The sequence below is a fragment of the Enoplosus armatus genome, chromosome 5 (genome assembly GCF_043641665.1).
Source record: "Enoplosus armatus isolate fEnoArm2 chromosome 5, fEnoArm2.hap1, whole genome shotgun sequence".
NCBI lineage: Eukaryota > Metazoa > Chordata > Actinopteri > Centrarchiformes > Enoplosidae > Enoplosus > Enoplosus armatus.
Genome location: NC_092184.1, coordinates 14,899,890 through 14,922,437, shown reverse-complemented (window position 1 = coordinate 14,922,437; position 22,548 = coordinate 14,899,890). Strand labels below are relative to the sequence as shown.

Below are 22,548 nucleotides of genomic sequence, written 5' to 3'. Positions count from 1 at the left end.
TATCATCCCTCTGGGAAAAAAATCATCCCTCAGGAGACATGATAGATCACTCAATCAATTACCGTGGCAAGGACCAGAGATGCCTGCCTAGATGCCTGCTTGGCCCTGCTGAGGCGGCACACCTGGATCAAAAGGCACAGCTGCATCAGTCATGATTGAAGCTGCTTAACACCACAGGGCACAGCTCAATGGTGAGTTTAACCCTGCCAGTTAAGAGGGGCTCTGTAGAGAGCTCGTAATGGCTCTCCTCTGAGAAATTAAATATACCGACAAGTAGCCAGATTACATCCTATCATTAAGATGAGAGCTGTGAATGTCAGATAGACCTTTTTAACAGTGTCTCAGAGGACTGGGCGCAACAAAATAACATTTTAAAGTCTTTATTCAAACACAGTATCATGTGTAAACTCTGTATAAGGGTTTAGGTAACATCAGATAAGGAGATCAAACAGCTCATCCATAGCAGACCTGTATCCAAATGATCTAATTCTGTAGGTTGTTGAAAATACTGTTATGTATGCAAATGGCTCCAGATGAGTTTTATAACAAAGCCCTTAGAGACTTTGAATGCAGCAACACATCTTTAATCTGTGTAGGTGGAAATACACCATGGTGAGCTGTATTCTGTAGTCATTGTGAATCGAGTTCAGTGAAAGCAATTAGTACATGGACTTTCTGTTTAATTTAAAACAATTCTACAAGTTGGTATTACTGCATTGCACAAGGTGGAGCAGCATCTTTTATATGTGTGTTACATAAGTACAGTTATTAAAGAAAGTTATTGAAGAATATAGCAGAACATTGTGGCTCCTTCAATTAAAGAGAAAGAAACAACACTGCAGCCCTCTTCTTTCTTTCCGTAGCTCCTGGTGGTGTTTGTGGTGCGAGCAACTTACATGACATTATCTTCTTCCTGCTTGTCTCCCTATTAGAAAATAAAATTAGTTTAGGTGCCTGCAAACCCAATTACTGGCTGATAGAAGGTATCCGATGTGTCACCGTATGTGTAAAAAGGTTGGGGCAGCACCATTGATTTAGGTAGGCCTGATTAGATGTTGTTGGGAAAGTGAGTTAAATTTTTCAGGAACTGGCATCAGAACAATGGTATGGTTAAACACAAAGGCTTGCTTCATTTGAACGTTAGAAGGGCAAAAACGCTGTTAGACAGGTTAGACAACGACACTGTGGATTCCACAGACGTGTGTCATCCCCATCTGTTAAATTGTCATCAGGCTGTTTACTGTAGATAACAATCACACAAATGTGGTTTGCTTCCAATTTTTGAGACATTGAAGGCCTCATAAATTTCAAATGGGAGTTGGTGCAGTAAAAAGGACATCTTCAACTATAAATCATTCAACCCAATGTGAAATACACAGTTCTCTCTAGAGAGCCTTTTTTCATAATATGATAGCTGCATTTCAAACTCTAGTAGATAAATTACAGTGAGAGTGGGGTCAGCAGATACTTTACTTTGTCAGGCTCCTGGTATAAACTTTATGACATAATACATCAGGATTTTATCACAGGGAGAAAAATGCAGCCAAAGAAAGAAACTGGAGAGAATAAACAATGCTATCATGCTGTTAATGTAAATAAACACTTCCTGTGACTACTTTTCAAAGTAAAACCCTTTTAGTGTATGGCTTTTATTTTGAAGTAGCCACACCCAGCTTAGTGTAGGTTCGTTTAGGTTTTAGTTGAGGTTAGAAGTTGGTGTAAATCTGAATTTGTAGGGGGTTTTTGTCAGTGGATTGGTTTTACACACAACAGCCACAGACAAGTGTAATATAAGTGAACCTTAAACCTCCAACACACACAGTATGCCTTTTCCAATTCTTCTAATCCCCCTAGGATTAGAAGAGGATGGATGGATGGCTCAGTGTTGTCAAACATTCAAAAATGGCTAACACTGGAAGACAAACAAGCTAACGGACAGCACCTAACATACTCAGGGTGGAGCTTCATGGACAAAAAACAGAAGTCTTGGAAAAAAAAATAACAATTTAAAAACGACACAGCAGACATTCCCATAGCAACCAAATTTTAAAAGAATAAAATCTCATTAACTCTGTTCATTTATAGTAATTTGATTCTGCTCAAGTCCCACCCCTCCATCAGAGTCACTCTGCTGTGGTTTCAAGGAAAACCCTGTGAACATGTAGGTCAATACAGCTCCTGAATCCATGCATTTAATTTCAATTTAAAAAGGTGTCAGTGTGGTAAATGAGCGTAGGATTAGCTGGGCAGTGTTTCCCTCAGTCTGCAGGGAATGACAGAGATAATCAGAGTTACCTTGCTTTGTTGTAAAGCATATACATATTTATAGTTGGAGGAGTTAGATAAACACTAAAAGATGCCAGTAACACTGATCCACTAGTTCTGTTGTCATCCATATTTTTGCTAGATTATTAGACACCTTCCTAGAGTCTGACAGGTTTAATCAAATGAATGTCTCTATAAGTCATTATAACAGCAGTTTGTTATGTGTTCACTGTCATCCATATGTGACAGCAGTATTCATTCCATTCACAAGGAAACCACACATAAGAAGCAAGCAAGGTGATTCAAAGAGGAGAATCAATAAGTGTTTTGTACTTAAAGAGTACTTCACCTGATTCTGACCTCATGTGTTGGCTCCCTCCCATTTTACACCATAATGTCCCTGTAGGATTTTAAAGACTTTTGTGTCATTCATTTTTTTATGTGAATGCCCGATTCACTCATATTGTAACTACTTCTTCAGTAGTTGCACTATTTCCCATTTTTCATACCTCTGGGCCACATTCAAAGCTGTGGATCCAGAAGAGTCCAACAGAGTCCTGTCTGCTCCATTCAAGAGCAGAGCCTTTACAATAGGCATGCAGCCATGATGGGCAGCCAGGTGTAAAGGTGTCGCCTTTCTTGAGTTTATTGCATTGACATCTGCATGATGTGATATCAAATGGAGGACACTTAGGAAACTGACACTGGTGCAGGCTGCATGCAGTGGCGTCCATCCCTCACTGTCCTCTGACACGTTGGGGTCGGCTTTGGCTGCAAGGAGCTTTGCCACCACTTCCGGCTCACTCTGGTGGCAGGCGAGGTGGAGCGGGGTCCATCCATTATCACCTCTAGCATTCACACAACCACCCTGACTCTCCAGCTGGACCACCGTGGCTTCATGTCCCCTCAAGGCAGCCAAGTGCATGGGAGTCCAGCCTTGGAAGGTTCTGGAGTCCTGGCTGGCCCCGTTTGACAACAGCTGCCTGCAAATACCTGTATGGCCCGTCAGAGCAGCCAGGTGAAGTGGAGTGTATCCTCTGCTGTCTGCACTGTCAATAATCACCCCACTCTTCAGCAACTGTCTGACTACTCTGTTATGGCCTTCCTCCGCTGATAAGTGAAGAGCAGTGGACAGAGAGCAGTTGGTAGCGTTGGGATCTGCTCCCTGTGAGAGGAGGAGCTTGGCAATATTCAGATGCCCGTAGGCGGAGGCGAGGTGGAGCGGCGTCCTCCCTTGTGCCTCCCGCTCTCCGACTGCTTCCTCTGACAGCCGTGAAAGCAGCAGGCGCACCACTGTTTCATGGCCATTCTGGCAGGCAAGGTGGAGGGGCATCCAACCAGCTTTCTCCCGGGCATCCGCCACAGCTCCTTTGTCCAACAGGAGACGGACGGTCCTGTCATCGCCGTTCTGAGCAGCAAAATGGAGCGCTGTCCACTGGTCCTCATCTCCCTGGGTGGCAGCGGCACCATGTTCCAGCAACAAAGAGATGATGTCATGAAGCCTGTAGAAAAGTTCCATTCATAGGGTACAATATTACTGACTCTTGTCATCACCATGAGGTTGCCAGGCAACCCGAGGCTCATGTTTAGCATACAAACATGAGAATGGTACCAATCTTTTCTCTCTCAGCAAGAAAGTGAAAAAAAGAGTATTTCCCAAAATGTCGACCTATTCCTTTAACTTTGAATACAGGATTAGAAAGTCTTTGATTAACCTGAGAACTGCAGACATTATGAAAATAGCCAGTTGTAATGCCAGCACAAATTACATTTCCTTGTGGCACTTGTAAAACAGTTAATATATTTTATACAGACCTGTGCAGAACAGCAATAATAAGAGGAGTGAAACCTCTGGCAGTCGCACAGTTGACTTCAGCACCCATGCTCAGGACACACTTCACACTCTCTGCATCCGTGCTGGCTACTGTGTAGTGTAGGAGGCTCTTTTTACCTGGAAATTGTTTGTATACGTGCTCTTTTTTCACAGACTGTCTGAAACTAGCAAAGTCCTTTTTAGACAGAAGAGAGAGGATGCTGTCCTTGTCATGTTGGTCGTCTGTGAAATGAAAGCAAAGAAAAAGAGCTGTAGAAATGGTGATTATAGTGCGTCACAGGAACTTTTATTTTTATGAATTGCTATGTATTAAAGTTGCTCCTCATTTTATTGTCTACAGCAGCGTGCTTGAGTACATAATGGGAGAGGGAAGTTTTCTGGAGGCTGTGGAGCTCAGTCAATATCAGCTGTTGGTGTGAAATGTTTACTTTGTGCATTAGTGTTTGAACAAATGTATCTATACATTCATTTTTATTGAGGAGTGGCAATGAAAGGATCAATAAAAACTACTGTGAATCATCTATTAAATAATCTAGTCAATATTTCAGAGAAAAGGGATTCAATCCTGTGCGAATGTTTCTTTTATTCTCTCTTCCACTGATAGTTGACTCTGCTTTTCAGTACTAAAGGTAATATTAAAAATGTGACAGCACTGTAAATAGCACTTTTTAAATGTCAGCCCTCCAGGCTTTGTACTGCATTGAACAGAATTTCCCAGCCTACTCTACCCATGTGTTTACCTGAGGGGAGGTCAGGCATCTCAGGCAAAGCAATCTAAAATGGAAAAGAAAGGAAATACTACAAAAGTTATTAGCTGTGACGTCAATCATCAAGTGGTTAATAAGCATACGTATCAATCAATGTGTGAGCATGGGTGTTCAAGGGTATGAATGACTCAACATTTAAACAGCTACAGTATTGATACATTTTATGCACCAGTTGCATTTGTGTAGTTTTCTCCTTGAAGCAGCTGAAATTGCCACGAAGATTTGACCAGACATTCATGGTAGAGAATGAAGCCTACTGACATTATTTAGATACATAGTGATCCCCTGGATTTACTTTAGTGCCAGTATAAGGTTGACATTTTTGTTTTTTGTGAAATGTTAACTATTGGATAGTTTGTCATGAAGTGTGGTTCCTAGAGGATCAATCCTAATAACTTTGGAAATCACCTGACTTTTCATCTAGCGCATCACCCTCAGCTGTGCTTTGTGTTTAGTGCTGATCAGCAAATGTTAGCATGCTAACACATTAAATTAACATTATGCCTAACCTGCTAGACATCAGCATGTTAACATTGTCACTGCAAGCATATTATGATGCTAATGTTAGCATTTACCTTAAAGAGAGCCTAAAAGAGAGTGAATATGTCATCAGGTTGACATAAACAGGGCTCCAAATTAATTATAATGTTGCTCTGTAACTGGTGAATGTGTGAATAGGCAACTGTTTAAAAAAATCAGTTATTGCAGGTTTAAGGCATTTCCCTCATAAAAACCATTAATAGATACAGTAGATACAAAAGTGCCATTCAAGCAGAGTAAAAGCAGAACTAACCTTACGTATCGGGGAAACCAGCCAAGGGTAAGTTGATTTCTGTCCCTCGTCACCGTTTTTGTGACATTGCATTGGTCCTGGGATCTTGAGGACTTCACTCAGAGCCTCCGTTTTTCTCACAGTTTCTGCAAATAAAACAGCAGTCAAGTAAAGGACTCTTCTGAATTTGCCTAATCAAACAAATGTATTACTAGACCTGCAACTCCAAAACCCCATGGGATCCTCTCATAATTGCATCACTAAAGAAAATTAACGGTGAATGCATGAATTAAAGGTGAATTCTTTCACAGATCTGATAACACCACTGACATTTTGTGAACATCACAAATTGAAATAGCTGCTGTTTATGAGTACATAAACATAACACTCATTTGTATTATCATAAGTGACCCACTTCATCTTAAATGTGTCAATCTCATTGACTGTTGACATGATAATTACATTGATTTTATACATTGTTTTTGAGAATGTGGATCAAAAGAGGGACAAGTGCCAAATGCCTCTCATGGCAGCAGGGGCGACTGGTGATATAATGATTAAAAGAATCTTTAAAATTCTGATATGTCATTATCCAAGGATACTGGATACATATAATTCCTCTAGCTTAGACAATTAAAAAAAATTTAATTGTGTACATGTATGCAACATTTTGAGTAACCACGACCCTCCTCTGTTTCCTAACTTGTTAAACATCTATAGGAGATAGTACTCTTCTTTTTTTATCACATTGCTTTTAGGCAAACAGCTTTTTCTGTTAAAGCACCAACTCAGTAGCTTTGGAAACTCAGTGGATGAAATAAAGGGCTGCAGTTCCATTGAGAACTTCCATTGTTGCTTTTATGCTTCGGTACCTGAGAACTGTGGCCTCTTCCTGTGATCCTGGTCCCAGCATTGCCTCATGATGCTGATCATCTGATCGCACTCATGGGGCTTGTGTTCGGGTATCATCTCCATACAGGGTCTCTTACCATGTGACACCTGTAGGAGCACTGTGGTCACACTGCACCCTGGGTCCACAAAACAGATGTCAGACAAAAGGTTCAATGTAGATCAACATATGCAGAGAATGACCACAGCAGAAAAGAGGGACAGGACGAGTTGTGCACTCCATTATTTTCCTCCACTACAAATCATGTGACAAATCTGGTGCTGGTAAATTGTGTTACCTTTGGACAGAGCCAAGCTAGCTGTCTCACTGTTTACAGTCTCTATGCTAATCTAAACTAGCCATCTCCTGGCTGTAGCTTCATTTTAATGGACAGACATGAGAGTGGTATTGAACTCGTCTAACTCTCTGCAAGACACCGAATTAACCATTTCCACATGTCAAATTATTTCTTTAAAAGGTTAACTTACGGTTATGTTTAAGTAAATACAACACAACATTAGCCCTGAGGTGTGGCTTAGGTTTAGATAATTAGACAAGTTCACATAAAAAGGTTCACCAACAGTTCATTCAGGATCAAGGTTTCAGACATTGTTAAAGAGTTGTTGAACAAACTAACCATGACTTAGTTGTCACACTATGTCAAACTATGCTATGTTCAACCCATGAAATGTCTATTTTTATACATTTGGTAAGAAATGTCAATATTAACACCTGCAGTGATGTGTTTCATCACAGTACAGTCATATCATTTAGTTTACAGCTCAAAAAACATGTTTAACTGTGCAGTATGATCTATATTTTGAATGTTACATGACTCCTTGCTGAGCAAACGCCTACAATTCTGTTTGATATGAAGAGGTGATGCATTTCAAATGAACTCATTCCTACCTGCATACGGTTTCTGCTGTGTCAGGATCTCCCAAATCACAATTCCAAAGCTGTGGATCAAAGCAGACAGAGGAACTTCAGGCCTAATTTCCTCACCTTTGCATATCTTTGCATTTACGATAAAATCAAACCAGTGAATATAAAAATGTTGAAAGAGTGAGTCAGAAGCGAGTACAATATATAGAATATGTCCTGGTGACCCGTAACAGAGTAAAAATATATACAGTAGAGAGCAAGGTTACACTGTGTGGATTGTGCACTGAATCAGAAAAAAAGGAGTCACTCTGATGGTGCAATTTCCAAAATGCCCTTGGCAAGTCACCTGTAAACATCAAAACTAGTTCCTGGAGGATCGGGGCACTGAGTGAAGGTCTCTGGGGGAATGTAACTTATGTTCCCTCTTGCTGTCAGATGCTCCATGAACAATTTCTTGCTCATGCCGTCTTCCCAGTGGGTTGAACCAAAATCAGAAATCTTAGAACAACAAGAATGGTAAAAATGGTACAGAATTAGCATACACTGTTCTGCAGAGCTCAGAAATGTCAAGAGATCACTGTGAGCATCGACAGTCTCATCATGCTGTTTTCACTGAGTTTCACTGACCTTGACGTGGAGATGATCGTCCAGTAGGATGTTGGATGTCTTGAGGTTAAGATGGAGTAGTGGAGGTTTCATGCTGTGGAGGAAATTCATGCCCATTGAGGCTTCATGAATCATCTGGAACTTCTTTGGCCACATCAAATTGTGACTGGCCAGGAGATTGTTCAGCGATCCATTACTCATGTACTCCATCACCACGGCAGTTGCTTCACTGCACAGTCCGTAGACTGACACAATGTACTTGAATTTCACTTTGGCTATGTTGGACGCCTCGTCTATTATTCTCCTGTGATGGAAAAAAAATGGTCAGTGAAGGGGCTTTGGGCATTAAATACATATTTTGAAATTAGACCACAGTAAACATTCTTCCATGTGTCAAACGTTGCAGAGCCGCAATTAAACCACAAGATCTTTGTAAAGTTCAACATTAATTCAAAGTACACAGCTGTGCAAAGAGATTGCTGTAAATTCAGACAGTTGCTTATATCTGGCAGCAGGATTATAGGCGATTTGTGCTAGTTTTCATTTTTTCCCACCTGTAAAAGTTGTTTGCACACAAGGTTGTGTCAAAGCTTTTCAGGGCACATTTTACCCGCCAGACCTTGAGCTTGACCTGGTACACCTGACCAAATCTGCTTTCTGCCACCTTAATCCAGTCAGCCTCAAAGTCGTTCTTCTTGAAGTTCCTGAACTGCCCAGGGGATCCGTCAAGGCAATCCATGAGTACGTAGATCCTGAAACACACTCACTCTCTAATCCTACGCATAAACAGGGTTTATCCTACCAGATCAACGTCGATCAGTGGCACCGCAGGAGCTTGAGTCTCATGCCGGGAAAGAGAAAGTGGTAGAACATGGATACACATTCAAAGGCTGCTGGCTGTGTGAAAGGCATGTGGTGAACATACTAGACTACACTGTCGATCTGTGGGAGGAGATTAGGTGCAGAACTTGTTTGCACTGCAATGCTGCAAAGCTGGTTTTTAGTTGCCAAGACTGCTGGTCTAGCTTTCAGTCTTCCAGACACACTGTATGACTTCTACCTCCAATACCAAGGAATCCATAAGGAATGTGTAGATTCAGCACCAACAGAGTATCAGTTATGATAGTTGATATTATAGATATGCCCATTGTAATTTGGGTCTGTATATACAGTAACTGCCTAATGAACCATCCACTTCTATCAAACTGCACTTTAACAAGACACTTAACCCCCAGCAGCTCCAGTGGAATGGCTCAGTAGTCAGCAGTTTGAGTTTGAGAAAATGGCAATTCTCCGTAGCACCGGGGTATGGATGACGTGTGTGTGTTTGTGGATGAGTGTGAGTACGTTTGTACGACACACGCACGGCCACACAGTTGCTCTAAATAGTAACGTCTACATAACATGACTTGATTCATGGATAAGAAGAGAAAAAGTGAAATAAAGTTAATTCAAGAGAAAGGCTTGTCATGTCCCGGAAATAGTTTGACATTTTGGGAAATACACTTATTCTTGCCACGAGTTACTGTAAATTCCTGGGTTCGTTGTCACCGTGAGGTAAAGAAAAAGTTCCTTATTGTGAAAGAGTTTTGTGAAGTTATTTCCTCTCTGAGATGAATGTACTCTCTGGGTGGTTTGAGTGCCAGCTGGTTTCTCTGTGAATGGAGGTGATGTCAATGGAGGTAAATTGTCTAAATAGAGGTTTCCAAACCAATGTGTAAACACATTAGAATGACTTTGTTGTTATCACGCCGCGTCGATTAAAGGACACAAAGCTAAAGTTCCAAAAAAGTTAAAAGAATGAAAGAAAATCAAAATAATCCTATTCATAAGAACAGTTTGTACTTCTTTATCATTTAAAGCCGTAAACTGGATGGTAAATGGAATTAAATTGTGTTGAAGGTTGACTTTAATACTTTGTTGGCAAAGCTCAGGCATTTATTATGTGTAAAAAAAAATCTACTGTGACACGAGACATAACGAGCTTCATATCTCTCATACTAATCACTTACAGTCAGTCTGACTGGTTTGCTCTGCTCTGTTCCACAGAGAAAACAAAAGTGAGATTAAAAGCTTTTGAACTGATTTTTGGGTGGAAAGCTTATATTATTTTCAAGACGAGAAGGGAATGTGCATTATAAAAGACTGTCGATATTGTGTCGTTCTCTGCTGGAGCTGGTCATGCAATTCTTTAAGCACACTTTAAATTGATCTGCAATTATTTAGGATGAATTGTAAATGTAGCATTGCTGCAAGGTATCTCTCCTGACAGTGTAGGGACTGAGATGTGTGAACTGCACCCATTTCAAGTCCCAACGTGTCAAGGCACTTACTGACTTCTACCTTGACTTCCTGTTAGACCTCAAAATCGTGGATTTCATCTTTCTGCATCATTAAAGCAGGGTGTTATTTGAGAGAAAAGATTCAAACTGCCTGGTTTACGTAAGAGGATTAGGATAATAGGAAGCTCATTCAAGAAGATGAGGAAACAAAGATGTCCTCTACCACCTTCTCTTTTTTCCCACCTGCTGTTCTGTTTTATAGGCTCGTCAGTTATATTTTACCACCACTCAACCCCCTTTACGGCTGAATTTATCTAGGGACATGAGGTGTTTTGTTGCAATGTTAAAGACAGAGATATCACAGATAAGTACATTTATAGACACGTGCAAACATATTTATATAAATTGTTCCTGTGGGCCACTAGTAGCTTTGGCAGTCATATAAATATTTAGGCCATCTCTCTTGGGTTTCTTCATTCCTAGCAGATAGCACATTTAGATTCAATATGGTTCCTGCTGAGAGCATGACGCAAATCTCTACCACATACTCACAATTGTGTGCAACCCTCACCGGGCAGCTGCCCAACCCTCATTGTATCTGTCTTTCGTTAGCTTTTATTAACTGTTAATGTAAATGTGATTCATTAGGATTTCAGTCCATTATGTATGCCTCATGAGAGAACGGAGGTCAGGATTCTTTAGTCATATCTTCTCTTCTTCTATGCTCTGAGGTGGCGGTTAGAAACTTTTATTAATAATTCCACTTCAATAGGATCTGAAGTCCCTGCTCCTTTTAAATCTGCTGGCTCACACTGCAGGGCTGCAGTAGGGAGAGGAAGCACATCTGTGTGGTGCGATGCATTTAGATGTGTCCCATGGCCTGTACGTATAAAGCTGCTTTTTATGATTACAGATTAATTACTTTGTAGTACGCTAATACACTGTGGATCATTATGGCGGGCTGTCATAACTTTTTAAGCTCAAATATGAGAAGACAGCAATCTTAACCAATCTTAAAAATATGAAAGAGCATCATCAATAATACAGAGTCAGTTCTGTTTGTGAATGCTGTTCTCCCTGCAGGCTTCACACAGCTGCATTAAAACCTGTTATTGTCATATGTAAACACTGAATCCTCACTCTTTGTGTACTCCGCAGAACTCCTGGCAACACAATGTTCTCCCAAGCTCCCCAACCCTTCAACTCTCTCTCTACGTATGCGGGTGTGATAATAGATGAATTTAACATTCACTGACAGCCGTAGTTTCATGCTTCACTAACTCACACTATTATTTAGGACAGACTCATGGATTGATGTTCCAATGAAAACCAGGCGCTCGTGATCAGATTCCTGATAGGCTACCTGAGGGGAGAAGTCTGTCTTCATTGATGGAACCCACATTTCGCAGCTCGGCCAATCGCATTAGCAGGCTCCACCACGCTGGGTAAGTTGACTGGCTGGAGCCAACGGCTTTTCCATTGCCCCTCATGTCCTCTAATAACTAACAAGCTTTACTCCGCTGTCTCTGATCCATATTCTGTGAGCATAGAAAGTGCTAAACATAACCAAACGAAATTAAAGAGTGGCGGGCATTGAGGTGAATGGGTTGTCTAATCTGCTCTGTACTGTGATAAATGCTAGAGTATGTAAACTGTGTGTTGCACACTAGAACATTAATTGGTTCCTGTGTATCTCTCAAGAGCATTGAATGTTTTTTAATGAAATCCTTATCTTATGCAGATAGTTGTATTCCCACAGAATTATAAACATGCACATGCATAACTTAATATACAGCAGAATCTGTTTTGATTTCCCTGGATGTATTTTTTTTAACAGATGTGTGGACTTTGATTTAAAGTATTCATTCATTTCTATGGTGATGAGGTAAATTATCTCTGAATCCCCATTCTGCCACCAGTAGTTAGTTTCAGTTGAACATTCTGTTGCTAGTAGCAACCCCTGCTGGCACAGTGCTATAGCAGTTAAGCTAACATTGTTGCATCGAGCCTTTTGTCAGATCTGTGGCCAAGCAAATATTGAAAAGCGTCTTTTATGGTACTCTTTTGTTTTCTGTAGGTACTCTTTCATTTTAAAGCTGATTGATGATTTGTAGATATTTTAATTTTTCTGCTAACCAAGATAGCCATTATACTAGCTGTCTAAAGCTAATGTGTTGCTAATATGACATTCTAAGGAACTGTTAATTTATTGGTTGGCTAACATTGTAACGTATTTTACTATTTAGTTTTACTTTTTTGGGTGCTTAGCTTACTAAACTGATTAATTAAGGTACTCAGTGTTGATCTTTCACTGGCGATACTTAGTTTCTTCCTGGCTTGAAGCACAATGTAACTAATTTGACAGTTAGGGTTGGTTTAAGCTAGAAAATAACTAACTTCCTGGAACTAGGGAGGCAAAAGTGTGTATAGTTATTCCAAACGGTAGGAAGGTCGTCATAGAGATGGAGGACACGCAATACTCATTTATGTATGGGATAAAGGCGCTCACTTTCAGTCTCCCTGGTAAGGCATTCATAGTGTTGCACTTGGTTGTAAACACAAAAGGTGACAGAAACAGCTGTGTGACAATAGAATAAAGAAAGCTTAAAACCCTGCTTAGTTTCTCACCTCTGCACACCTGCCCAATCACTGCGTGAAGTGGGTGTGAATGTTGGATTTCGGAAATCAGAAACAGAAATTGTCGGACGCAAAAAAATCAAAGGCCAACTGCTGCCTTCAACCTTTATTGGAAGTGTGTTTAGCTCTCTGCATAGCTGTGCATTTATACTCATAAGGAAGAAGAATCAGTGTTCAGTGTGGTAATGATTAATGATTTAACATTTTACATTATTTGCATCAATCATATTGTATCATATTGCTATATTTTGATGCAATACAAGTGATTTTGATTAGACATTTAAAAGGAAAACCAACACCGCAGAGGGTTTATGTATTCTTGCTATAATAAATTAGCTTGAATTTTCCTAACCCAATGAGAGACATTTTCCCTGAACAGTCTATCACATAACTGTCAAGCCACGAACGCATACATTATATTAAACCAGTATTAACGAGCTATCAATCTCAAAGTGGGATACAAAGACTATTGATTTGCTGCCACTGAGGGAAAATAAAGGGATCAGAGCAGCTTTTCTATTTGGGGATGGTGTTTATTTTCAGTGAATTATAATAGACTGCTCGTGCTTAAGTGTGAAATTCGACTGCAACAGCTGTGTCACCTGTGAGAGGAGGTGTGAATTGGATTGCTCCTCATCATCTAGTCTGGCCTATACCGGCTGATATGACTGGCCGCCTCTGCTCTGTGGATAATATGATTGACTGCTCCACTGTCTGTTGACTAATGTAATTGTCGGCAGCTATTTTGGTGAGGACGTGATCAGTGTAATTGGCAGTGGTTCCTCCTTGGTCACGGTAGGATCAAGTCACCTCCTGGGCGCAGACAGCCACAGCAGGCTCGTGGCGGAGCTGCCGAGTGGAGCAGCAAGATTGCCCGGCGACGGTAGGCCAGCCACACCAGCAGCAGCGTCACTGTGACAAGAGAGGAGCCAGCCACCAGGCTGACGATGACCAGAACCAGGTCCAGCTCTGATGGGTCTGAAAATTAAACACGGGAATAATCTGAGGCTACAGTCATCATTTGTTTATCTTAATGGAGAAAAAACTAACTGTTTTCCATCCATGGTCACCCTGCCTTCACTGACTCTGAATGCCTGGAGAAGCTTCTTTGTGTTTCACCAGGTCTCACAACGCTGTAGAATCCTCCCTTTAATCCTTCAATCTATTATTTCTTTGTTACATTTAGAAAGAGTACAATGGTTCAACCCCAAAGGTACAGATGCATCCTCTACCAGATGCAGGTCCTTGTGAAATAGAAAGTATCTACAATTTACTTTTTTGACACCTGGATAGAAAAGATGTGAGTGCAGAGTAGTTTTCCATGATAAACCCATTGATATATTTGCACACAGAGAGCCACTTAACAATATGGCTCTTCTCCTCACATGTTATAGATAAATGGCATGGCCATCTCTCATTTCCTGTCTTGCAGCATCTCCCGTGCGCGCTCTGTTATCTCAGATTGATCGTTTTTGTTTTAAGGCACAGCTAATAATTACCTATCTCTTCAGGGAAGGTAGAATTCTTCACTTCTTTCAACATGGGACCAAAGGATATGCGATTCCTGAGATTGGTGACAGCAGCCTCCGGACCCTCTAAGGGAAATGCACTCCTCTGCTGAAGGCACTGCTATAATAAGACATGGGGAATATGTAGCATATGAGTATGAAAGATGATAGAGTAGCTAACAGGTAATTAAGTTTTTGGAAGACGGATGGTGTTCCTGTTTATCAAGGAAAATACTGGGAACAATGCACTGAAATAGTAATTGAAATAATACAGGTGCACTTTTCTGATAAATATGTCTAAAACCTGTTTTCCTTTGTGGTATTTTTCATTTGGATAAAACGGCAGGAGCAGAAACATCTATTTCAGAGGACAGAGAGCTGGAAATAGGATTTTAGCTTGAGAGCAACACTCTTTCTTTTAATCTAAGCAGCCCACTCAGTTGGAGCAGTTCAAACAAGGTAGTTGAGATACAATGTATAGCTCTAATGTAAATGAAATGTTTCAGGGAATATGTAGCCTGACATCAAGTGCCAAGAAAGAAACACCATTTCAAGGAACGAGGGGGGAAAAAGATCAATAGATGCACACAAAGAAAGTTACAGATTCCGTGGAAAAAACATGAAGGTTCACACTCTGGCTATACACATATTGTAGTCTTGTCATAGCAATGCATTTTAAACATCAGTAAACCTGAGCAAACACCTATTATTATTTTAAGCTGACCATTACCTGCAGCAAAAAAACAAAGTAGGCACTAGAACCACCATCAGAGAGCTGCAGAAGTGCTCCACAAAGGCAGACATCAAAATGAGTCTCCGGAGTGTATCCTCTGTTTCACCTCTGCCCTCTAATGCATACTTGTCAGATGATTCAGTTTTTCCCATTAAATCAGAGGCCCCATGCCCACAACAGCAGGAAACAGCAGTTGGTATCAGCGTCCTTTACAACTCTGCAAGTGCTATTCTGAAACTTTGCAAAGACCTTATCTGACCTTCAGTGGGTGCATAATGACATGACAGATGTTTTAGGCTGCGTGTCTTTGGCTGTCAGCCTCAGTCTTAGAGCGTACAGCTCACTCTTCTCACCTTTAGAAAGCGGCTCCTATGGCAGGATATTTTAACCATACTACACCCTCCCTCTTCACTTCTAATTCAGGAAAAGCATTTATCCTCTAGCTTGCAAATAATCCTCCCTCTCCTCTTACTTTTTCTATCATATTCGGGCATATATTCATTTACCTCTTCTCCAGTTCTCACCTTGGTCTCACCAGCCCATTTACATTAGCCTGTTCGCTCCTCGTCTGTCTCCTTGTTTTCACAGTGTCACACCCCCTTGTCACTAAATTCAAATCACTCTCAGCCGCTCATTCTCTCATCCCCCTGCATTCATTACACTGTGCACCCACTGCAGTCTTACCCTTTCGCAGTCGGAGCGGTTCCTCAGGCAGACACTGAGATCACAGTGTAGGTACACTACTGAGTAATTAATCATTTGGAAGAGACTGATGGTGAAGCTGGCACTGGTTGACATGGCACTGGGCAGCAGTGTGATCCCCGCTGGCTCTGCTGCTAACCTAAGGCACCAACACAAACACACGGTATAAACTTAGTCATTTCCCCTTGAAAGAAACAGTCAAATGTTTAGGCAAAAATAGTAAAAATTGAGGATAGCCTGCAGGTAAAGTCTCCATACACCTGCCAAAAGCCACTGAGGCTGTATTGATCAATAAACATGAAAGCAGAAAAAAGGCCAGACCAGCTAGCTATCAATATGATGAATTGAATTGGGTTGAATGCTTAAGAGAAAAGAAATCATGTTAGGTAAAGGTCAGCTTTCACTTTACGTTGCTGTCAGATTAGTATCATTACTCATGGTGCATCATGTTAATAAGTTATGTGTTTAAATTTAGCATTATCATCTAGAATTTATTCACCAGTACGCTGATGTTTGGCTGGTTAACTCAGCATCTAAGGAGAGATTTGTCATGATTTCAGGCTGACATTGAATGTTTCTTCATTCAACCTAGAAGAGACACGTATTAAAAAGGTTTGTCCCGGGTGTGCTGGCTTTTTACAAGTGTTCTGTTCAGACGCACTGTAAAAGTCGACAGCCAGCTTATTCGCATTTTGAGGTTGTGCATTTATACAGCTGCCTCTCTAAGTGTGCAGGAGTACAGTGAATTTCCATCTATCTGAGTGATGCTGGCTCACAGAGATAACGCCATCAACCTACAGCAGTCCTCTGTTTACTGAACAGAGAATATCCAGCACCTAAAAATTGACCTGCAGCTCTATGGATTGATATGAATGATAGAAACACTGTTTCTCAAGTAAACATGTTTGTATTCAATGGCATTCTGGCCAGGTTGTGTTAAAGAGGCTGAAAAGTTGCATTATTCATGGATGTATTCCTAGAATATGATTATAAAAACCAAGTGTCAGGTTTTTACCATTTATTTTGAAAACCTCAGTCCTCTTTCTACCATGTTAGGCAGCATATGAACTACAAAGACCTACAATGAAAGACTGAGGGCTTGTTTTTCTTTTCATGAAATGCAGTCCAGATGGCTGCACATAGATCAGTAAATGTACCGTAAATGTCCCACTGTGTAACTGCTGTATTTGCTGACTCTGCTCATCTATATTATTTTTTTTATACTACAGGAAAATAGACTTTCTGAGCTACTTGTCCTCATATTGTTTTGCCTGAATTAAGCCATTTTACCCTAAAATGAAAAGACAGCAAACCAGCAAACCCTATCCCTCTTAACATAAAACAACCAGACCTCTTCCCAGTCACCTTGCTTCAGCCTTTCCTGTGTACCTGGAGAAAAGGCAGCAGGTGGAGTTGGTGAGGTCAGTCTGGATAGTCGGGGACAGACAACAGGAGGTGACCCCAAGGCTTATGCGACTGTTGTTTGTCTTCAGGTTGATAACTACTCTGAGGTTCCCCATGGCAGGCACAGCATCACCAGGCTCTACGCCTCTCCCCAGGTTCAGACTCATCTCTGCTGTGTAGTTCCCACTGCCGCACAGCTCATCTGAAACTTCTGTTACACTGGCAAGAGATTAATATTTTTGCAATTTGCAAAATGAAACAATTGTATGTACTGTTTGTCCATTTGCCTCTTAACTGAAGATCTTAACTAACGGACCATACCAGTAATTTTACTTGTTTTAGGCCATAAAGTACATTAAAAATCACAGACATTATATTACTGCTGAGCATGGCCTAAAGAATATGTTTTAGCAGGTTTTAAAAGTTTGAGATTGATTTCTTCTGTCTCCCAGGCAGTAATTTGTTTTCATCCATTTTGCTGTACTACTAACTTTAGAGAGCAGAAGCTTGTTTGAGATACATAATCCATCACAGTGAACGATTTCTCTGCTTCTGTCATTTGACAAAGGTGAGCAGGTACTGTTTTGAAAACTCTCTTCCAACGCAGTGTAGGTGCATTTAAGGACGCTCTGACATCTGACAGTCCATATCAGCTGCCAAACAGCATCCTATTCAATAAATTTAGCAAACAAGACTCCACATTCTACAACCACACTAGTGGCTCTGTAAGGCTGTACATATGCACAGTGGTGCTTTGAGTTAAATGCTAGAGTCAGCATGCTAACATGCTCACAATGACATTGTCAACATGCTGATGTTTAACAGGTATAATGTTTACCATGTTTGCCATCTTAGTTTAGCATTTTAGCATTGCTAACATTTGCTAATTAGCACTCTACACAAAGTACAGCTGAGTCTGATGGTAATGTCATTAGTTTTGCAGGTAATTGGTCATAAACCAAAGCACTTAATAAATAAAAAAGTTTGACTTAATGATGCCGCTGCATGAAAAATTAAGGGATTGCCAAGATTATGTACTGCTGTTCCAAGAGTAGCTAAAACATGACAAAATTCACATATATTTCAACACATCCATGTTTAATTATTGTTTGTATTATAGGTTTGCTCCTCCAACACCATAGCTCATTACTGCAATGCTTTCAAGCAACAGACTCCCAAATATTGGATTCGGGAGTGACCTAAATGCATCATCAGGAAGGCTTTGCAGAACTGTACCTGCTCATAACTGCATTACCATGTGACAATATTAATTTAGGGGAAAAAAATAAGGCAGTTTGCTGTGATGGATTGTCTACATAATAGCATAACTCATCAGTATGGGTCTTTAATTTGTTAACACATGATTAATGAATATTTCTAGAATGATAGGATACACAATGAGATTACCCGGAGAGATACAGATGAGGTGAGGTCCTTCTCCTGTGTTTCGGCAGCTCTGGTTCAGACTCTGGTTCTGGTATCAACAGCCTGTGTCCAGACTCTTGTCCTGCCATCTCTCCTTTAGCCACAGCACGCGCTGACCTGGTGGAATTTTGTGCCTCAAATATCTCAGCTTTGGCTGCCCCTCTATCTAATTGTGTTTTGGTATTTTTTTCAGTGAGCAGTGTCCGCTCAGTAGTCTTTACAGTGGTCTGCTCAGTAGTTCCTTGAGGTTCAGATAAAGTGACCTCAGCTGCAATAGCCTCCTGAGCTTCAGATGTCTCTATGGGAGAGTGTCTTTGTGTTGTTTTCTCTTCAAACTGTGCCTGCTCAAGTGTCCAACTTCTCTCCAAATGATCAGTTTCAACAAGTGCTCTCCATGTGTTTGTTGAGGTTTCATAGGTCACACTCGTGGCACTTTTTGTCGTAGTCTCATCAACAGTGGCATGGTCATGATCAGATTTACTGGTAGCTGGTAGTGCGAGGTCGGTGGCCAGTGGTGCATTAAAATGCTCTCTTCCTGTGTTTCCAGCCTGTATTTTATACATTTTCTCTAGAGCGGTATGATCAATTTCACCTGCTCCAACTGTTGTTTCAACAGTCTTGCTTGACTTAGCACAGCCAACTGTCCTACAGCTGGTTTTATTAATAAGCTCTATAGGCGAGATCCCTGTAGATGGTACAAAAACAGTCACAGCTCTAAGTATCACTTGACTTATTGAGGTCTTCTCATGTAATGCATGCTTCTTCTGTTGATCTGCTCTGTCTAATGTATGTACTGTAGGAGTCCTCTCATGAAGAGGATGTTTGGCTACAAAAGCAGTCTTGGTTGTCATAGCTGTTTTGACGTCTTTAAATGATGAATATTCCACTCTTTTAACCATGGCAGGTGTTGTGTCATGTGCCCCTCCAGCTCTGTGGGTAGCTTTTAACACGCTCTGCACAGGGTCATTGATAGGAAGTGTTATTGCGATCATGCCAGGAGGGGAATGCTGGCTTTGTTCAACAGCCTGTACAGAAATTTGATGCTCAGGCTGCTCTACACTCTGTGTTTCTGTTGTGTCTTTTCTTTTCACAGCAGGGGTGAGTTTGCCAGTAGCAGGAGTTGTGGGACGCTGTCTCAGTGACTCAATATGACTATCGGACTGTGCCATACGCTCAGCATGTGCAGCCTGAGATGACTTTTCAATAACAACTTGCACATTCTCACTTGTGGTCAGCGCTGATTCATGAGCTTCTGTGGACAGACCGCTTATGCTAGCAGTCGGTGCCAGAGACACAAAATCATTGGTTTTGGTTGTGGTTATCTGAAATTCAGAAATAACATTCATTATCTGGTCAGCAATCTGCTGTGTAGATATATTGGGGACCTTAAGGTCACTTCTGAAATGAATGTGTGGATCAGGGAGAGAGGTGTCACCAGCAGTGCCCCGTGGTGTGGAGGGATCATGTTGCTTTTCCTTTTTTTTTGCTGCATGATGTTCCACATCAGAAATAGCATTGTTAGTCACAACATTAGCCTGTATTTTTGGTATTTCGGGCAGACTATCTAATTCAACAACTGCAGTGGTGCCAGTTCGATCATTTGTTTGAAGCACAGTTATAGCAAAATCATTTGTAACAGGCACAAAATCCTCATTTATAGCCTGCTCAATCTTGTGGGTGGTCTGAATTGCAAACATGATGGGCTTAGCGCTTGTTTCATTATTACCTTCTAACTGGGAGAAAGGATTGAACGATTCAAGGGTAGTTTTCACTGTGTTGTTTGCTTCTTCATCGCCATCTACATTGAACAGGTCATTGTGGTTGTCCTCATTAGTCTCTTTTACTTCCAGTATCTCAGTCTGGTTTAGAGACAAAGAGTTGAATTCATCAGTGTTACTAGCATGGTGCTTACTCCTGCCAATTGTTTGTGCTCTAAAAGGGGAACTGTTCGTCTCATCTCTGTTCTCTGCCATTTGCTTTGTGACTACATCTGAATGTTTAACTGCCGAGGTCACCGTCTTCTGCACACTCTCCTCAGTTTGATTTGTCTCATCAGCATTCCCTAACAAGGACTCAGCATGGCCCCTTCCACTATTTGCATATTCAGCATTAGAGTTGGCCCTCAGTATTTCTTTCTCTGAGGCTGATTTTGTTAGCCCTGTTAGGCTATAGGTGCCAGGTAAACTGTCACCTCCAAACAGCATGAGATTTAGCGGTGGTGACATGCTGCTGAGAGGAAATTGATCGTTTTTTGCTTTAGGGCTCATCGATGCCATTAGCGTCTGTACAGATCTCTGCTCGTTATCATCACCCGTAGCATGCAAAGCATCTGAACGAGCTGTCTGCTCTGACAGTTTAAATGAGCATGGCTGGCCCGAAGTCATGTCAAAGGAGGAGGTGGAGGACTGACTTATCTGAGGGGTAGATTGCCCTTGGTGAGGCTGCAACCGGCCTATGGAGATGTGGGCCTCAGATGACACGGCTGCGGCTGTGGGTGGCCTGGTAGATGAGTCATTATACATCTGCTGGGGCAGAGCAGGATTCACTGAAGTAGATATATTTACTTTTTCAAAAACGTTAGAGGTTAAAGGGTCCTTGACACTGGATTGAAATATTTGCGCTGGTATAATGTGTTCTGCTTGCTCTCTCTCATTCATAGTCTGTAAAAGTGAATTTGCCATTGAAACTGAAGTACTAAATTTATACCTATAATCTGAGATGCTGTAAATAATTGATACACTGAGAGTAGAACTATTTACTGTAAAGTGGGGCTGAGCTCTCAGGAAGCCAGCTGTGATTGCCAGTCGTGGGGTGGTGAGTGACAACATATTACTGATACTGTTTAGTACAGGGTGTGCTGATTTAGATGCACTGCTGTGTGGGGAAACTGTTGGCGTCAATGCATCACTAACTTTTGAAGTGCTAACTCCTGCTTGAGAGAGTTTTGGGACCATTTTTGGTATGGTTGTCACAGAAAACATAGTCTCAACAATTTTGTTCTGAGTACTTTCTTTAGTAAGTGAAGGCGTAGCTCTATGCTTTGTAAGCACAGCCCCGTGGGTAGACAGATGAGGTTTAATCTGTGTGTATGGCTCTTTGGGAAAAGATGTCATTCTTGATAGTTTTGGGCTCTGAGATCTCAGAGTTAAGTGTCGCGGTCTGTGATTGCTTGTCACAGAAAATGGCTTATTTTTCATTTCCACAATTAGTGCAATACTTTCACCCAGATGAATGCCCTTGTGCTCAGTGGCTCCCAACTGTTTAATCAAATGCTGGCAGGAAGACAGCTTTGTAACAGTGTGCCCTTTGTCTCTGTTAAGTTCTTTAGAATTAGTAGTAGGTCCGAGGGGAACATTTGTCATGTCCTCTCTCCTGATTTCCCTATTATGCTTAATGTCTTCCTTGCTTGCTGTTTCCTCTCTTCCCGACTCTGCTCCTTCCATTGTCAAAGACTCTCTCTGCTTTTCAGCAACATCTTTGGTGAAATTCTTTGTATTTATTTTAGTCACACCTTTTCTTTCAGCACCTTCTTCAAGCCTTATTTCCCCTTGTCTTGGATCTTTGTCCTCTGTCAAAGTTTCACCCTCCTCTCCTATGGTCCCTCCACCTTCCTCTCTACTTGTCTTAGCCTCATGTTCATTTATTTCATGCTCCTCCCAGGCTGTATTTTGATTTATCTCTACTCCAGTATTCATTATTTTTTCTTGTTTCCCACTTTCCATCTTATCTGATCTAAATAATTCTTCTCTTTTGTTCCCCAACTTTTCATCATCCTTGATCTCATCTTCTTCCTGCAACTTTAGTATCCCTGTTTTCTCTTTAATTTCTTCACCCTGCTT

General features: G+C 41.1%; 1 protein-coding gene across 2 annotated transcripts; it reads right to left on the bottom strand.

Annotated features, from left to right (window-relative positions):
• Positions 1-568: 568 nt before the first annotated feature.
• ankk1 (ankyrin repeat and kinase domain containing 1) lies at positions 569-8,857 on the bottom strand. 2 transcript variants are annotated; one of them, XM_070906406.1, is made up of 9 exons: positions 8,573-8,857; positions 8,040-8,322; positions 7,759-7,910; positions 7,437-7,486; positions 6,511-6,666; positions 5,660-5,784; positions 4,840-4,873; positions 4,081-4,321; positions 569-3,767 (listed from the first exon to the last, which is right to left on the bottom strand). In XM_070906406.1, the coding sequence occupies exons 1-9, from the start codon at positions 8,755-8,757 to the stop codon at positions 2,735-2,737; spliced, it is 2,259 nt and encodes a 752-aa protein (XP_070762507.1). In that variant the 5' UTR covers positions 8,758-8,857; the 3' UTR covers positions 569-2,734. The 2 variants fall into 2 exon arrangements, with proteins under 2 accessions (XP_070762507.1, XP_070762509.1); XM_070906408.1 differs by lacking the exon at positions 4,840-4,873 and having other exon boundaries at positions 4,081-4,186; positions 5,665-5,784.
• Positions 8,858-22,548: the final 13,691 nt, after the last annotated feature.